Source organism: Cnephaeus nilssonii (genome assembly GCF_951640355.1).
Source record: "Cnephaeus nilssonii genome assembly, chromosome: 18".
Taxonomy (NCBI): Eukaryota; Metazoa; Chordata; class Mammalia; order Chiroptera; family Vespertilionidae; genus Cnephaeus; species Cnephaeus nilssonii.
In genome coordinates, this window is record NC_137089.1 from 51,085,355 (window position 1) to 51,103,545 (window position 18,191).

The 18,191-nt window shown below is 49.8% G+C and overlaps 1 protein-coding gene across 1 annotated transcript in view; it reads left to right on the plus strand.

Moving 5' to 3' along the window:
• The window catches only part of ZNF704 (zinc finger protein 704), a 145,263-nt gene that overhangs the window by 40,086 nt on the left and 86,986 nt on the right, over positions 1–18,191 (plus strand). Inside the window, exon 2 of the mRNA XM_079796477.1 lies at positions 2,591–2,832. Coding sequence (XP_079652603.1) covers positions 2,591–2,832 — 242 coding nt within the window. The remainder of the gene's footprint in view (positions 1–2,590; positions 2,833–18,191) is intronic.

The following is an 18,191-nucleotide window of genomic DNA, read 5'->3' on the forward strand; positions in this document are numbered from 1 at the left end:
GGGAGTCCCAGGCAGTTCTCTTAAAGGGCCTGTGCATGACTTACTCAGACTCACTCCCTCTGAGCTTGAAAGGAACCTGGGATAATCAGGGAGGAACTAACTTGTCTGGAATCAGGAGAAGAGCTGGAGGGGCAGCTTTCTCCAAGACAGAGGCCTGGCAGGGGCCATTGTTCCTTTGCTGAGCCCTCCCTGCCACAGAGCTGACAGGCTGCACCATATCTGAATCTCCATCAACCTGGCTCACACTTTTATCCCTGCCCTAGTGATTCCCTGAGATCCCACCCCTCCCTGCTTGCAGGCTCATCCAAGCCATTTCCAGTGGCTTTTCCATTCAACTGGCCTCTCTTGTCTCATCCTTTGGACTTTCCTAAAATCTCTCAAACAAGCAGCAGCTGGCCTCAGCATGCCCTGTACCTCTTAATAAGTGGCCCCAGGCCCGGCACTAGTTGCAGCTCACTCTGGTTCACAGCTTGGCCTCTCCTGGGCACCACCAAACTCAACACAAATAGCAGCCATTTGCAGATTGCTTTGTAGCTCATGCTGGGTTGCCCTGGGCAGGGCATAGGCATAGGCTGACTTTGTACCTCCCAGGAGGCCCCAGAGCCAGTGCACCTGGTGAACAGCTTCACACCACGCCCGATTACAACTCTACACATCCACGAGTGACACACTCAAGGGGCAGACTCAGTGAGCACCAAAGCCCCACTGAAGCAAGTCCTGCTCCATACGAGTGTCTCCTTCATAGAAACTTTTCAGCTGTAATTGCAGCTGGTCCTCACAACCAATTAGCCTGGTGTCAATCCCTCCCAATGATGCCAACATCAATCAAGGCTCAACTGCAATAGGACTGTGCACACAGCTCACACAGGGGTATACCTGGAGTGCCCAGCTCAGGTGACTGGGGAGGCTGAGCCACTGGGCCCTACAGGACACCTATTACTATGGCCACTCTACCAAGTCTGGGAGACATAGCAGTTCTACCTAATACATAGAAACAAATACAGGGAAGTAGCCAAAATGCGAAGACAAACATGTCACAAATGAAAGAACAGAAAAAGAACTAAGTGAAATGGAAGCAAGAAAATTAGCAGATACAGAGTTCAAAACAGTGGTTATAAGGCTGCTCAAGGAACATAATGAGAACTTCAAGGAACTTAGAATTTCAACGAAATTCATGAGAACATCAACAACATTAAAAAAAAAAAGTCAGAAATTAAGCATACACTAACTGAAATAAAGAATAATTTACAGGGCATCAACAATAGAGTAGAGGATGGTGAGAATGAAATATAAGGAAGCAAAAAACACCCAATCAGAAGAGCAAAAAGAAAAAAGAATAAAAAAATATGAAGATAGTGTAAGGAGCATCTGGGGCAGTTTCAGGTAACAACATTCACATCATGAGAGTACCAGAAGGAGAAGAGAGGGAACAAGACATTGAAAATCTATTTGAAAAAATAGTAACAGAAAACTTCCCCACCTGGTGAGAGAAATAGACTTACAAGTCCAGGAAGCGCAGAGAGTCCCAAACAAGAGGAATCCAAAGAGGACCACACCAAGACACATCATAATTAAAATGCCAAGGGATAGAGACAAAGAGAGAATCTTAAAAGCAGCAAGAGAAAAGCAGTTAGCTACCTACAAGGGAGCAACCATATGACTGTCAGCTGATTTCTTAACAGAAACTTTAAAGGCCAGAAGGGAGTGGCAAGAAATATTCAAAGTGATGAAAAGCAAGAACCTACAACCAAGATTAGCAAAGCTATCATTTAGAATTGAAAGTCAGATAAAGAGCTTCACAGACAAGAAAAAGCTAAAGGAGTTCACCACCACCAAACCAGTATTACATGAAATGTTAAAGAGTGTTGAAGAAGAAGGAGAAGGGGAAGGTGAAGAAAGAAAGAAAAGATTAAAAATATGAACAATAGAATGGCAATAAATGTGTACCTATCAATAATTGAACCTAAAAATCAAAATAAATGAACAAGAATCTAATGAACAGCATCAACTGATGAATAAAGTAGAACCAGAGGCATGGAAACATGCAACAGACTGACCAATCTCAGAGGGAAGGGGAGTGGGGGGTGGGAAGAGATTAACCAAAGAACCTAGATGCATGTATGCATTACCTGTGGACACCGACAATATGGTGGTGAGGGCCTGGGGCGGGGCAGGAACCAGGTGGAGGGGCAATAGAAGAGGTATATCTATAATACTCTAACAATAAAGGCTTAAAATAAATAAGGGAATTTATTGATTTAATTGAGATTTCTCAGTTGTAGAAAGCAATGTTTTAAATTTTTGGATTTTGTTGACAAGTCTTACGCTTTCGAGCCTCCGAAGTTTCTGTTCTCCCAGAAGGCTTCTCTTGTGTTTTGTGCTTTTGTCTGCAGAGGACAGAAGACGCATTAATCATACGCTACTCTGTGGTGTCAGGTATTTTATTTGTATGCTGCATTTTTCCCACTTAAACTATACAACCTTCAAGCTGACCGGGGAGGGTAGTGTCTGTGGTCTCCCCTGGCGGCCCCTGCACGTGGTCCTGCAGAACTCCCAGGTGTGTGAGTGAGAATTTGTGTTCATTTCACAGGTGGGGAGCATTAAGCGGGACATGACCTTCACGTTTCACCCGGAGGACCTAAAACGGGACTCGAGTAAAAAACTGTCTCATCAGCCCTGGTTCCCCTTGGCCATGGAGGAGGACGTGAAAACCGCCGACTCCAGGCCGGCCAGCCGAGCCCCGGACCATGACAGGGAAAACGCCCGCTCCGTCTGCCTCCTTGAGCAGAAGCGAAAAGTGGTCTCCTCCAGCATCGACGTTCCCCCGGCAAGGTAAGGCCCGCGGGAGCTCAGTGTGAAGTAGAGAAACCTAGGAAAGGTTTTCTCCAAGAACTCGGTTCTGGTGCTTGTGTGAAATGGAGCTTTTCAGAACCGAGCCTGAGGCCTCGGTAGTTGGAACTCCTGTCGTGCTAGAAAAGAAAATTTTATTAGATTTTTGACAAATGAATAGTAAAGAGAAAAAAAGGGGGGTTGGGCATTGAAGACATGGGATGTAGACTGAGCATAGCTTAGCAGCAAGGACGCAGTCTCGGGCCGGCTGCAGTCTGCCCCTGGCCTTTTGTGTGTGGCCTTTGAGGTAAGGGTGGTTTCATGTTTTTTAAAGGGTTGAAAAAATGAAGCCTATGCGACATAAATCAGAGGTGGCCCGCAAAGCCTAACATATTTATGTGTGACTCGTTACAGAAGAGGTTTGCCGTGGTTTATATCAGGGTAATTCTTTAAACTCAGATCTACCTTGGAACTGGGCCGGAGGTTTGATCTGAAATACCAAAAGCTTTTGTCACATTATAATTTTACTTACGCCACATCGGTGCCTTTGGACCAACATTATGGCAGGATGACAATGGCACAGAGAGACCTTTTTGCTTATTTTCCTGCTTATCGTTTATCTCACCTAGATTTGGGGGCGTCAAAAAGTTGGCGTGTCTATCATAGTAAGGTATTATAATTCCGGTTTACAAATGAGTAAACAGACTCAGAAAAGTGAGGTGACCACCCAGGAGCGCACATGTAACCGGAGGCCCGAGGCCCGGGTACGTTTGTAACCCCAAGTGAGGTTTTCATCCTTGTTGCCGTCGTTCGTGTTATGGAAGAGCCTTCATTTGTTGCCATTGACACACCGCGATGCCTGAAAACACATGGATATTTTTAATATCACTTGCTCTCCAACCTCCAAAAGAAAACAGCTCAAACGTTAGGCACACCTTATTAGACAGCCTGTTCCTTGGAGCATGGTGTTTGTTATTCTCTTTTGCCAGATATTGGGGTTTTGTGTGTGTGTGTGTGTTTTTAAGTACTGATACTTAAATTGGTTGGATTTCACCCAAATAGCAATTACAGTTTGATTATGCCAAGTAGTGACTGTCTTCTAATTATAACTCTGAGGCTAAAGAAATTACTAGCAAACCAGTAGCAATGGGGATAAAGAACATTTGGCCCCAGGGACCCCCAGACCTAACAGCCGTTTATTAGAAGACGCCAGGTTGTTGGTTTGCTGTTGGAAAGAAGAAAAATGCACCACACGGCACTGTTTGTTTGCAGGGTTTAAAAAGACAGTGATGTCATATTTATCACTCGCTGGATAAAATGAGATCATGTTTGCCTTATGGGATCCTTCTGGGAATTGTATAGTCTGAATTTCAGAAACTCGCAACTTTGCGTTCGAAATTAGAAAATTACCTGAGCTGCAAGCAATATGGGGAATTGTGACTCCACGTGTTCAGTGGTGTTACCTACACTTTTTCCTTGGTCTGTATATACTGTGCACCTATAGACAAGTCTCCTGTCTCAGTTTTGGGATTGAATGAGAGATTGGGCAAGATGGGGGTCATTTTTTCTGAATCTCCAGAAGCCCAGCCGTTCCCCGAGCAAATGTTTAACTGCATGAACAAGGCCTGGGGCTGCACTCTGTAACCAGCGCGAAGCTACAGCAGGAGGGGGCGTAAAAAGGTCACTCTAAGCTTATCTCAGTCAACATTAAAAAGGTGTGCATTGGGAGAGAGTACCATGATGGAGAATACTGATGCTGTGCAATTTGTGGAGTCCTGTTAGCAACCGAAGTCCTCCACGGAGCAGCCATCCCGGCACCCTTCCTGGGAAACCTCTGTCCACTTTTGTCCTTCTCCACCACGTTAGTGACTCAGGTCACCAGGTAACTGCTGTTCCTGCCTCCTGGCTACAGGCGGTCTGTGTGACGCAGCCGCCAAGTGATCTTTCCAAAGCTCAGGCAGAGGCGGTGGGCAGAAGGATGGAGCCAGGAGAGTGCCGGGACCAGTGTAGTGGACATTACGGCCTAATGAGCACACTGTGCCATCAGCACACTACCAGGCCCTCCAGGCAGGGATTTACCGCCTAAGTCAACACATAAGCCACGGGTATTCTTTACGATGCCTTCAGTCACTCGGGAGGCCAGAGCTACATGAAAGACTTGGGAGCTGAAACCAGTTTAAAAAGACACGTCTTCTCTCCCTTCCTATGCTGGGGCAGCGTTGCATCGAATGGGGTGGAATGGTGGGGTTCCTGTCTGTTGTTTTTAAAAATAGCTCTTCCTTCCAGCCACGTGCCTGTGGGTGAATTTCTATGATTAAAATGCACATATACTGCAACCCACTTTCCCAATGCCCCACGGAAACCTGGGGGAGTTAGCAAGCTAAGACAGGGCGCCTTCTGAGCCCCCAGGCCTCTCTCCTGTGCTGCTGCGGCCACCAGGGGCCGATGCTGTCTAACGGCACCTGGGGAAAGCGGGTGTCCTATGACATACATTTGGCTCGGTACGGATATGTGTATGTGTGTGTGTTTTAAAGAAAACTCTCCACACGTATTTTGTTGACTTGTTGTCATTCAAGATTCATTAATTTCTAATTAATGTGTTTTATATCCTTTTATTATAAGCACAAAATCATGTCAAATTAGAATGTGTCACCTTTCAGAATTGTATTGTGAACTTAGAATTTGGGTCATTAATGCAAATTTTTAAAATAATAATTTAAGGCACTGCCATTTTCAAGGGATATGCTTCCTGGACCAGTTGGGTAGTTATGAAGTGAAATGCTAAACGTGTGACATGCCCACATTTTCAGGGATCACCTGCAGAGTCCTGAGGCCGTTCGTAAATGTTCTTTCATGTGAATCCTTTCGGTCAGTAAACTAGACAATGTTTAACCACTGAGACCTCAGGGGGACCTGCCGCACTGCTGTGTTAGAGGGACCTCGGCTCCGTGCCCAAGGCTGCGTACGTGGGAATGTTCCAGAATGTTCCGGAGAGCTGTCATTCGATGTCTGTGGCATCGTGCCATAGGTCACCTCTCAGACTGGGTTTGCATTTACATTTGACTCAGCATCTTTTTTCCTCCCTGTACCTGTTCATAATTTCAACCATCAATCAGGTGTGGAAATAATGGGACTCCAGTGCCTCCCACCACCCACCTCCCTCTGCCAGTACGGAGCCTGGGTCCTGTTTTTATTACAGAATGGCAAACAATCATTAGAGGCAGATGAATAATTCAAAGATGTTGATCGCTTGTTTATTTTAAAAGAATAATATTGGAGCAGCACTGTCCAATAGAAATTTAATGTGAGCTCCATGTGTCAATTTCAAATCTCTAACAGCTACATTAAAAACAGGAAAGAGAGTGCTGGCTGGGCTGGCTCAGTTGGCTGGGCGTCATCCCAGGCACTGAGAGGTCACTGGTTCGATTCCTGGTCAGGGTACATGCCCAGGGTTCAGGCTCTGTCCACACTAGGGGGTGTGCAGGAGGCAGCCAATCAATGGGTCTCTTCTTTTATTGGTGTTTCTCTCTTTCTCCCTCTCCCTTGCTCCCTTTCTCTCAAATCAATAAAAACACATTTTTAAAAAACAGGGAAAAGAAATAGGTGAAAATAATTAGGGTAAAACTACATTATTTTACCTAATATATCCAAACACCGTTGTTTTCTATGATCAGTATAAAAGGGCATTAGTGAGACACTCTGCATGCTCTTCCGCATGCCAGGCCCTCGAAGTTGTGTACCTTTTACGGCTACGGCTCATCTCACCTTGAACGGGCGCGTCACGAGCTGGAGAGCCGCGTGCGGCAAGTGGCCACTGTGCCGGGCAGTGCCGCTTCGGGGTAACACCAGCTCACTGTGCAGCTCAGCGCAACTTGTCGCTTACCCTGAGACAGTGGCTGGGCTCTTTTCCTACTCAGACTGGTGGGCGTGGAGCGGGCGCTCTGCGGCCGAGGTCCCCCGGTGCGGTCCCCGTGAGGAGAGACGGGTCAGCGTCTGGCTCAGGAGGTATTTCACGGGAAAACTCGGCAGCATGATTCCACTGTGTCCCCTAGAGAGTGACTCCCAGCTGTGCGTGACTATGCTTTGTGCAATCATAATTCTTAAAATGTTTAAGTCCCATCTAAGTCCAAGGCGGGTTAAATGATAGCGTCACAGTTCTAGTTCTTTAAAAGCATAAAAGCAGCTTCCGTGGGGGGGTGGGGGGGGTGAGGGGGGGCAAGCGCCTGTTTCCGGTCCCCGGATGCTGTGACTTCCCCAGCGGGCAGCGGGCAGCGGGCAGCCAGAGCGCGGTGCACACCAGCCAGCGGGCGGGGCTCGGCTGGGCCCCCACCCTGCATGCGTGTACGTATGCTTCTTCCCATAAGGAACAGCTGATCGATGCATGCCGCAGGCAAACTTGGAAATGTGTCACGTTTTTTTTAAAGACTCCTAAGTAGGAAAGGTTTACTTTGTTACTTTGTTGTTGGCTTAAAATGTTACTGATCCTTTTAAACTTTAACTCCTGTTTTCTTCCCTTCTATGACGAGAGTTCTGCTGGTAGGTGGGGAAGAGTTGGGTTAAGGCTTCACTTGGAAAGCCTTGGGAGTTGATTTTTATGTTAGGTGTGCCTTCGAGAAACATTTCCGATCACTTCGGGAATACAGTTTTAAGCAAGAGGAGAATTCTTGAAGAGTGTGTTTTAATATCGTGGGCTCATGAAATCCCAAATGTGCAAGCTAGAGTTTGAAAGGCCTGTCCCCTGACGCTTCCATTCCGCTGGCCGCACGCCCTGGACACAAAAACCTCCATTGGTCATGTTTTCACAGATGTTTCAGGCACTTGGACCAGTTTAGCTCTTCTGTCCCATCCAGCAGGGACACCAAGAACATCAGGCTTCATCATCAACACGCCTGGTCTCAGGGGTCAGCACCCACCTTCGAGTCGGGCCTCCCAGTTACACCAAACATCCAACTCAACTCTGAAGCAATTTGTGATTTGATTTAATACGTCAGCCTAACGCATTATTATAATTATTCCTTGCAACTTTTTATATGTATTCTCAGACAGAATCCTACAATTTGGGATGTTAACAGCACTTCCAGGCTTTATTTAGTTTCTGGATAAATATCCATTTTTTTTTCAAGGAGGCAAGTGGTTACCCCATTTAAAGGACATAAATTCTGCATCAGTCAAATCCAGTTGTTTCCTATGGGTGATTCGTGTCACCACCACCGAGTCCCATTCTACTCACAAGAGGCATTTGCAGATGTCCAGGGGGACAATTTCGGTTGCACAAAATAGTCCTGCGCAGTGAATATCTCCTGCCCCAAACGCCAGTTCGCCCTCGCTAAGAAATGTGGGTGGGTTTCCTATTCTATATAATAAAAGGCTAATATGCAAATTGTCCCCTTGGGAGTTTGACTGCTCTCTATGACATGCGCTGACCACCAGGGGGTGGCACGGAACAAAGGAAGGCCCCAGCCGACAGCTGGCAGCCAGGGAAGGAAGGCCCCGATTGGCCCTGATCGCCGGCCAGGACTAGGGACCCTACCTGTGCACAAATTTTGTGCACTGGGCCTCTAGTTTATGATAAAATGGTAGGATCACAGCTGAACATAACTTGATTATTACGTTAACTGCACACTTAGTGTTTATTAATAGCGTTGTAAACCACTGGAGATAGGGTAGGGAACCTCGCACAGCCTCCCTGAGAATCAGAGCTCTGTTCAGGTGCAGTCTTGTGAAGCATGGATTTCGTTCTCTTAGCTTAACACAGTGTAAGAGTGTACTTCCCATGTTCTGATCAGTGCTGGATATATTTGGCTGACGGTTGGAAGAAATAAAATCCTTCTGCAGCCTCTGTTATTGAAATAGAACCCACCACCCCCTCATTTTATTGCCTTCTGTGGGATGCTTCTGAATGACAGTCTAAGTCTTTTAATTGGTCTCCCGCTGATTTAGAACCCCTTGCCTTATGTTTCACACTTTATATCTCAAAAATTACACGTTACGGTACCATTGAAGCAGAGGGAACAGCATTTTTCCTTTTTAAGAAAAAAAAGGCAAGTTCCATTCAGAAACCCAAGGTCATTCATTTGCATTGTCTCCACATCTCTGGGTGCTGGGGCTTCTGGCCTGCCCCCCTCCCCCCGCCCCCCAGATATCTCTGCTAGATTCGTGCAGGTCCTCTCTGCATTCCCGACGCGAGCTGTCACTCATCCCCGGTGGTGAGCCCAGGCTCGCCCAGTTCCGCGTCCACCCTCCACACGTCTGTCCACTATACGTATGCCGTGGCTCTTCACGTCTGTTTCCACAAACTCACGTGAAGAAGTTCCTTGGAATTCTGCTCCTTGGGCCATAGCCGGACCAGGCAGGGAAAATAATCCTCAAGTTTTCCCTCCCACCCTGAGGTTCAAGTTCCGTTGTAGTTTAATCCTCTTACACGTTTACCTGAATAGTTTGCTTTTTCAAAGCTCAGTCACACCCACTTGTTGGCTCGCACAGGCACCACATGGTGCGTCCAGACAGAAGCGGGTCTCTCAGGGCCTGTGGGCTTGTGTGCAAAGCCCTCGCGTGTCCCTGTTCCGTGTCCTCCTCCAGGGGCTCTGGGGGTCACGGGGCCTGGCCCCGCCCCCCGCCCCCGGGACTCGGAGACGTGCTGGGAAATTGCAGTCACTTTTCAGTGTCTGTGGGTGCGACATCTTGCAGCCCCAAAGAGCTGACTTGTCTGCTGAAGAGTGGTTGGCTATTGGGTGGTGGTTTTCTCTGTGGCTGTTTCCTGGAAAGAGTTTTGAAATGTTGAGCTTCAAAATGAATAGCAGTTTTTGTTGGTAATCAGCGTGATCTAGTATTTTTCTTAGATAATTATCACCAGAATCAAACGCTAAACGATCCTGCATGCGTGTATTTCTTCATAAGACCAATAAATAGAATGGGAGAAACTTGAGCTTTTGCCCTAAAATTACTTGTATTCTACAGAAACAGGTCAGCCAGGCAAAAAAGTCAAAACTCATCAATCCAACGTGAAGGTTTCCTTAGCAGTGACGCAGCCTCTCCCTCCCTGATGTGTCTGCATCTCGCTCTGCGCTGCACTGCCCGCACCAGTGGCTCCCACGTGGGCCCACGCCCCACAGGGGGGCGATTCGAGAATGAGGTATTAACAGTGACTTCTTTGCACTGGGGCCTCATATACACTATATAAATATATATTGTGACATATTTATGCATTTCTGTTCTCTAGTATATGTTTGAAACTTTATTTGCTGTTTTTTCATATCACTTCATACTGTTATTTTTTAAAATAATTTCTTAGTGATATTTCCTCAGTACTTCAACTGTCCTTTCGCTCTTTTATTTTTCTCTTTCGTGGATGCCATGTTCTCTGGCCTTCTAGGCTTTCTCCGCGTGAATAGGAGTCACTTTTTGAATAACAGGAATTCTATGTCACGGTGGGGGGGGGGGGGGGGCATCAGGATTTTAGAGACGCGTAGGTGGGGCGTGGCCAGAAAAAGGCTGGGAACCACTGGCCTCTCGTTTTTGTTACTTTGTTACCTCTCAGTTTTGTCCAATTGATGTCAATTTTCTTCTTTTCCAGATGTTGTCTATGTAATGCTTCCTATCCATTTGCAACAATTATGCTGTCTCTGCAACATGACTCCTTTCATTTCTTTCTTTATGTTGTGTTCCATCCAGGGCAGTTAGCAAGTGGGAACGGATCACTCACCTTCTCCCCTGATGCACATGGCTGGCGGCCTCGCTGCCTTGGCCTGCCAGGACAGTCAGATAACGTCTCAGTTTTACGTTGGCACATAGAAGGCAATCGACCAAAAGAACGCGTGAAGCCTCCTTGGTGTATTGCGGCTTCTGTATTGCTGCGGATTCCTTTTTTGTTTATTGTTCTCGTCCTCGTCTCTGTGCATATAGCTGTGTTTTATTATAATGCGGCGCACAATCACTCTAACAATTTGTAAGTATAGATAAGCAAAGAAATAAAATAAAAAACACCAGCAAGGTGGTGGTAACTACTAACACCTTGCTCTGTATGATTCTACTCCCTTCTCTACATTTGCATATATAAAGCATATTTATTCCAGATAATGGTTTTATATGGCACAGAAGGATGTGAACTTTAAAAATATATTGTAACCAATACAATGCAGAATGATTTACAAATACTTGTCTATTCATCTAGAGCCGTGGTCGGCAAACTGCGGCTTGCGAGCCACATGCGGCTCTTTGGCCCCTTGAGTGTGGCTCTTCCACAAAATACCACAGCCTGGGCGAGTCTATTTTGAAGAAGTGGCGTTAGAAGAAGTTTAAGTTTAAAAAATTTGGCTCTCAAAAGAAATTTCAATCGTTGTACTGTTGATATTTGGCTCCGTTGACTAATGAGTTTGCCGACCACTGATCTAGAGCCTGATTTTAATGGATGAATTGCATTATATCACACGTGTGTACTATTTTTACTCAGCCAGTCCTCGTGGGCATTCTGGCTGTTCCCATTGATTTATTATTACAAATAGCCCTGTAGTTAACTGAATTGTTTACCAATTCCCACCTAACCAATGACCCCCGGCCTCTGCATGTAAGAGAACACACATCGGTTTCTGGGTCCGGATCCGCGGCTTCGCTAGGCTCGCTGCAGGCTCTCCCGTCCGCAGTCAGGGTGTTAGCGGGCTGCGTCGCCTGTGAGGGCTCAGCCAGGGACACACGCTTCCCAGTTCGCGTGGCGGAGGCAGAATTCACTTGGTTGGATGGAGAGACTCGGTCCGTGGTGGCTGTGGCTGGAGGTGGCTCTCAGTTCCTTGCGAGGGGCCCCCCCAACGTGCCAGCTTGCTTCAGCAACGCCAGCCTCAGCAAGAGGAGCCTTCTTCACCTCCAGCATTTGGGAGAATGCTGTGCCTTTCCTGTGCCAGGGGCCGAGTGCCAGCGCGGCAGGAGTCACCAGGTGCTGGGGCCCAATCGCAGGCGCGCCAGCCCGTCGTCACCTTGTTTGTCAGAAGCAGGCCCCTGGAGCATCCGCACTCAAGGGAGAATGCCAGGGGCAGAGGTCACGGGGGGCCCTCTGATGCATGCACCTGCGCACCTTCTGCCTCTTCCAGATGAACCTGAGGGGAGGCGTTTCTGACGGGAGGGCACGCCTGCTCTAGGAGCTTCCTGTCTGTCACTGCAGCTGCAGCCACCAGGGCCCCCGGGACCCGAGCAATCCAGGGTGTCACTCGTGAGCTTCGATGTACATCGTCCCCCAAATGGTGACGATGCTCGTTTTCACCTTCCTTAGTGGGCACACTGAGCTGCTTTCAGGGCCGTATGTTTGCTCAGTCGGCCAGGACTGCTTTTCGAGGAGAGATCCTTCGGAGGCCTGGTTAGGGTGCAGTGAAGGCCTGGGGGGCGCCGAGGGGAGTAAACAGTGGGGAGGGGTCAAGGGAGGGGGAAGGGGATGTCTAGAACACTTTCAACAATAAAGATAAATTTTAAAAAGGAAGAGTTAAAAATGGATGCTGCTTAGCACATCACTTGTTTTTAAGCGGGTGTTTTAAAATCCCCTAAGGGTGCTGGACATTCTGTTTGTTTGTTACAATGAGTTGGGCAGCGTGTCGCAGGGACCTCACCGAGGGCGGCCGACCCCGGTGAGTTTCCCTCCACGCAAGCAGAGTCCTCCGGACACCTCTGCGGAGCTGCGCCCGCACCCTGGGCCCCGGAGCCTGTGCCGCCCCCTCCCCGCCGCCCCCCTCCCCGCCGCCCTCCTCCCCGCCGCCCTCCGGGACTGAGATGCTCTCCAGCTCCCAGCCGCCCTCCCCCGCAGGCAGAGCCTCGGGAGGCAAAGAGCGGCCGGTGCGGAGTGGGGCTGCCCTTTGAAGGCCTTTCCCTGGTCTCCTGTCCCCGAAGGCCGCCCGCCCGGCGCCTTCCATTACACCTCATTGGACAGATTGTCACCCGGCCGCCTCTGCGCCTGGGAATGTGATTTCTAGCCGACAGCATTGCTGTCCCCAAGCCAGCAGCCCTGCTGGTAGCAGGAAAGAGGGGCGCGGGGGTAGAGGGGGCAGCTGGCACCTCTCCATGTCGTTATTTTCCTTTTCCTTCGTGTCTTGTTAAAAGTTGTGAATTTCATGGCCCTGAAAGACAACAGTCGTTAACTCAAGACCACCTTGGCTGGACTTTTATGGTGATGAGTTGGGTTCCACCGAGTCGGCTTTACTCTGTTGGTTTTCCTTTGTCATGTTTATGGAAGCGTCCAGCTGCTTCCTCCGCTCACCACGTTTTAAAAACCAGGTCACTGCATTTGGACACAGTTCCGATCGTTGTCAGGCATGGGGTTTTAATGAGAAAAGTGAAATGTATCATAAATTCATGCTGCCTGGTTGTTTCGGTTTTGGAATTTGAAAACAGACGTGCAATCCTGCTCACATGGGAAAATGGGAACCTGAGGAGGCGCTATGGCAAAGACACTCTTCCCTGCTCACCGAGCGGCGCGCTGAGGTGGAAATACATTGTAACTCAGGTTTGATATGAGACAAGCTTTTCAAGTTGGTGCCTTTGTAATTGTTTTCTTCTCTCTTCACAACACGCTGGTGGTACCTGGTCATTAGTCACAAGCTCCAGCATGAGCCACAGGCCCCAGAAAGCTGTGGGAGGGGGGGGTCTGGGCCGCGATGATGTCACCAGAAAATACACTGGGGGGGGGGGGGGTGACCTTGAGGCAATGAAATTCGCCTGGCTATCAAAACAAAAAAAAGAAAGAAAGAGAGAGGAATCGGCCATCCCCAGGGACTGCATTGAAATGCACCTTTTTCATGTCGATTTCTGACGGTCATTCTGCGAGGTGTGAGGCCGCGCTGCCTCCACGGCACCAGGCTCTGCTGCTGAGCCTGGCCTCGCTGTCCCGGCTCCTACCTCCTGGAAGGGCGGCGGGAGGGGGGGTTGGTGTTGCTCGTTTCCTGCATAGGCATGTCTGGGTGGCTGGCGACAGGCTGGGGACAAGATTAGACCTTTCTCACGTATTGAAGGAGAATGAAGGTGCCTGTGTGTGCGTGCACACGTGCACGGGGGTGTGCCCCGTGTGCGTAATTTTTGAGGAAAAGGAGAGGTAGAGAGGAAGATCTGGCAGCATTTCTGGAAAAGGTGTCCGGAATCGTCTGGTTTCCTTGGGATCCATCCCAGACCTCCTCGTCAGCCGAGGGAGCCCCCCTGCGGAGGTTTCACGGTGGCTCAAGTATTTGCCGTAATCTTAGCGAGTCTGGTGCACGCTCTCGACTCTGCCCCGCCACCCTCACTCAGGGAGAGCAGGCCTCTTCGGTTCTGTAGTATGTTTACGTCCCTATTTCTTTTGTGTGCTACTAGCCAGGAGTCTCATTTATTCGTTTCTGGATACTAAATCCCCATCTTTGGGCTACAAGCACATGGGTTTAGCCGACAAGTTTTGTTAAAGCGGCTCTGACTGCAGGTTCGGCTTCCTGCCGAGGGGACCTGCGAGTGGGCAGCCCCGCCCCCCCCCCCCCCCCGCCCGCCTCCCGCCCGCCTCCCGCCCAGGGCAGCCTCCTCCCGCCACCGGGCCAGCCGAGCCTGGGCGCCCAGCACACGTGTGGATGGGGTTTATGACGTGTCCGCGCCAGCCCATTCCTTTTCAAAAGAAAGTCCTGGTCTTTACATCCTTTTTCTTCATGTGAACGTCGAATAGCTGGCGTGTCGGTACGGCTCTGCCCTGCGGGGCAGCCCCAGCCGGCTCTTCCCGGTGACAGGTACGGGAGGCGGTGACAGGTACGGGAGGCGTGATGGCGGCACCGCATCCTTCCTGCGCGCTCGCTTCCCCAGACCAGACCCCCGTGGTGCGGGCACGGTCACCTGAGGTCTGCTTCCTAGGAGCCCGAGCGCGGAAACATGTAAGGCCTTGGCCCACTGTGCGTTCATTGTGTAGTTTAGTCTCTCATTTCCAAGTGCTTCCTCAAAAATATTGCTGACAACACCAGCGCCTTCAAGTATTCTCAGTAAAATAGATTTTTCCATCCATCCTGGTCTTCCTCCGATCACCGGTTTACTGCAGGCCTTTCCTCCCACCTTGTCTGAAGGTCCCTTCTCTCGCCTGCAGCCCACTCCTGCCAGCCCACACATCCTCTGACGGTTCAGCGCACGGGGGCTCTTGTGTTTATCTGGACGTCGTGATGGCATTAATGCGGCTAAAATCACATGAAGGCCGTGAGCAGCCCCATCTCACCAGCCTGAGACGGTGGAGGAAGCTCCCCGAGGGCCTTTATAACCCAGTCTCTGCCCAGGTACATGCAGACAGTGTGGTCCGTCCCGCTCACACTTCACGTGGTTTGAGCCCCGGGGTCAGCTGGTGGAGATGCTGTTGACCTGGCCTGCCGTGGGTCTCTGTGATGCACTCGTGTCTGGCCCAGGCAGAGGAAGCTGCACCTGCCCTCCCTGCTGGCCAGGCCGAGCCCGAGGCGCAGACAGGAGGTGGCGGCGCCTGCCCCAGGAGGAGGCTAGTCTCTGGCCCGGCAGCAGCTCTGTGACGTGGTGGTGGCTGCTCACCATCCAGCACTGGGCAATACATTGAAAGTCATTGTTTCCAGTTGCATTGAACACATGGAAAGGATAGAGGACTCACAAATGGGTGAATGTGAGACTATATCACCCTCCCACCACCCACGCTCTGAGACGTTCTTCAGCGGAGACGTCGGGTGGAATGACACTAGAAACCAGGTTTGTCGAGGAGGCTGCAGCCTGCACCGGGCCTGCCCATCACTGCTCCACCCAGGCCCCCTGTCCATTAAGCCGACCTCAGACCGGCAGATCGTGTTCCCGAAAGCGCCTCCCTTTCGGCTGCTTGGTCGCATTGCAGCCGCTGCTCCGGGCGGGGCTGCCACCTGCCGGGAATGTTCTGGTGCGTCAGATGTCCCGACACCTCCCTCCCGCCGCTTCAAAAGTCTCCACGCCACTGGCTTCAAAAGTCTCAGCACCAGCACTTAAAGCAGCCATGTGCACACGGCCTGGAGTCGAAGCGGGGCTGGTAAACCAGATGGCCGCGGACCAAATCTGGCTCGCCACCTGTTCTTGTACATTGTTAAATGGTTGAAGGGAAAAAGTGTTCTTAAAAGGAATAGCCCTAGCTGGTTTGGCTCAATGGATAGAGCATTGGCCTGCGGACTGAAGGGTCCCAGGTTCAATTCCAGCCAAGGGCACATGCCTGCGTTGCGGGCTCAATCCCCAGTATGGGGCGTGCAGGAGGCGGCCAATCAATGATTCTCTCTCATCATTGATGTTTCTATCTCTCCCTCTTCCTTCTTCTCTAAAATCAATAAGATATATATAAAAAAAGAATAATATTTCATGACACGTGAAATGACGCATGAAGTTCAAATTTTAGGATACATAGTAAAATTTTACTGCAGAAACCTCAGATATGGACTCTCTGGCCCTTTATAGAAAAAGTTTGCCAACCCTCATGTTAAAGGTCCGCTTGGATCAGACTGACCGGGGATGCTTCCGAGGGTGGATTCCTGAGCCCATCCCCGGCCACAGGAACTGGAGTCTGTGCGTTTCAGCTCCTGTGGCTCACACCTGGACACTCAGACAAAAACGACATCGATGAGCCCAGGAGATGGGCAGGATGGGGTCCTCCCAGCTGCTTCTGCCCAGCATGCTCTTTTCATGCTGAGCAGTGATTCCCTACACGTGGTGTAAGTGACACTGACCTGGTGAAAGAAATAGACTTACAAGAAAAGGAAGTACAGAGAGTCCCAAACAAGAGGCACCCAAAGAGGACCACACCAAGACAGATCGTAATTAAAATGCCAAGAGCAAAAGACAGAGAGAGGATCTTACAAGCTGCAAGAGAAAAACAGTTACTTACAAGGGAGCACCCATACGACTGTCAGCTGATTTCTCAACAGAAACTTTTCAGGCCAGAAAGGAGTGGCAAGAAAAATTCAAAGTGAAGAATAGCAAGAGCCTATAACTAAGATTGTGGTATCCAGCAAAGCTTATCATTTAGAATTGAAAGTCAGATAAAGAGTTTCACAGACAAGAAAAAGTTAAAGGAGTTCATCACCACCAAACCAGGATTACATGAAATGTTGAAGGGTATTCTCTAAGAAGAGGAAGAAGAAGAAAAAATATGAACAATAAAATGGCAATGAATACATATTTATCAACAGTTGAATCTAAAAATCAAAATAAATGAACAAGGAATCTAATGAACAAAATAAGCTGATGAATAAAATAGAACCAGACATGAAAACATGGAACAGACTGAGGAATCTCAGAGGAGGGGGGGCGGGGCGAACAGGAAGAGATTAGCCAAAGAACTTACATGCATATATGCATTACCTATGGACACAGACAGTGGGAGGTGAAGGCCTGGGTGGGGTAGGAACCAGGTGGAGGCGGCAATGGGGGGAACAAGAAGGGGCATCTGTAATATTCTCAACAATGAAGATTTATTCTCATCTATTTCCTGATGGCTAATATAGGACTTTGAGAAGTAGGCACTAAATCATCAGCTCAGTACGGAGCCCAGAAGCGGGGCCTGAGTTCTGTTTGGACCCATGTCTGTCAGTTCTAGGTATGACATATCTTCAGCCAGAACCAACATAAATAAACCAACGTTTCCCCTTTGCTGGGTGTGAGTAATGTTAGAAATCACGTCCTAATATTTTTTATACTACGGTATTTATTTTCATCAAGTGGAGTGTTGGTGGTTAAATATGTTTTCATTTTTTAGTGATTTCTACCATACGACATGGCTTGTAGCCAAATCCCCAGTAACCCGAAGTGCCAAAGAGGGAAGTCTTTCATTGCGATGAAGTCCACTGATAGAAGCAAGTGCCTGGACGGCAGGCCACGGGCCCGGCCACCTGCCCGGAGCAGTAGCCTGTGGGTCCCTTTCAGGCCACAGGGACGCTCCTAAGGAGGAGCTTCCCACGCGAGCCCGGGAGACTGCGCTCTTCAGGGTTCCTGGCCTAACAGACTGCGCTGTGGGGCTGAGCATCCAGGCAGAAATCACGCTCAGGGCTCCCGGGGCCCCGCTCGGGCGGCCCTGAGCCGGGACGGTGTAGCAGACGGTGGTCGGGCAGCTTCGTAGCCCAGTGGGTGAACTGGGCAGCACCCACATTTACAGGCTTTAGGGCTGCAGGGCCGGTCACGGCAGGAGGCAGTCAAGGAGGGTGAGCAGAGCTCAGGGTCAGAGGCACGTGTCGGGCCAACTCGGAGGAGCCTGGCCGCACCGGGGGTCGCAGTGCAGATGGCTCTGCCCCACGCAGCGGCCGCGTTTCCGAGGGCGGCCTGTGCTGGCCGCTGGCTCTGCTGCCCGGCCGTCCGGGTCCCAGGCTCCGGCCCTGTGGCAGTCCCATGGGATCGGCCCGCGGCCCGTGCAGGCAGCTCGG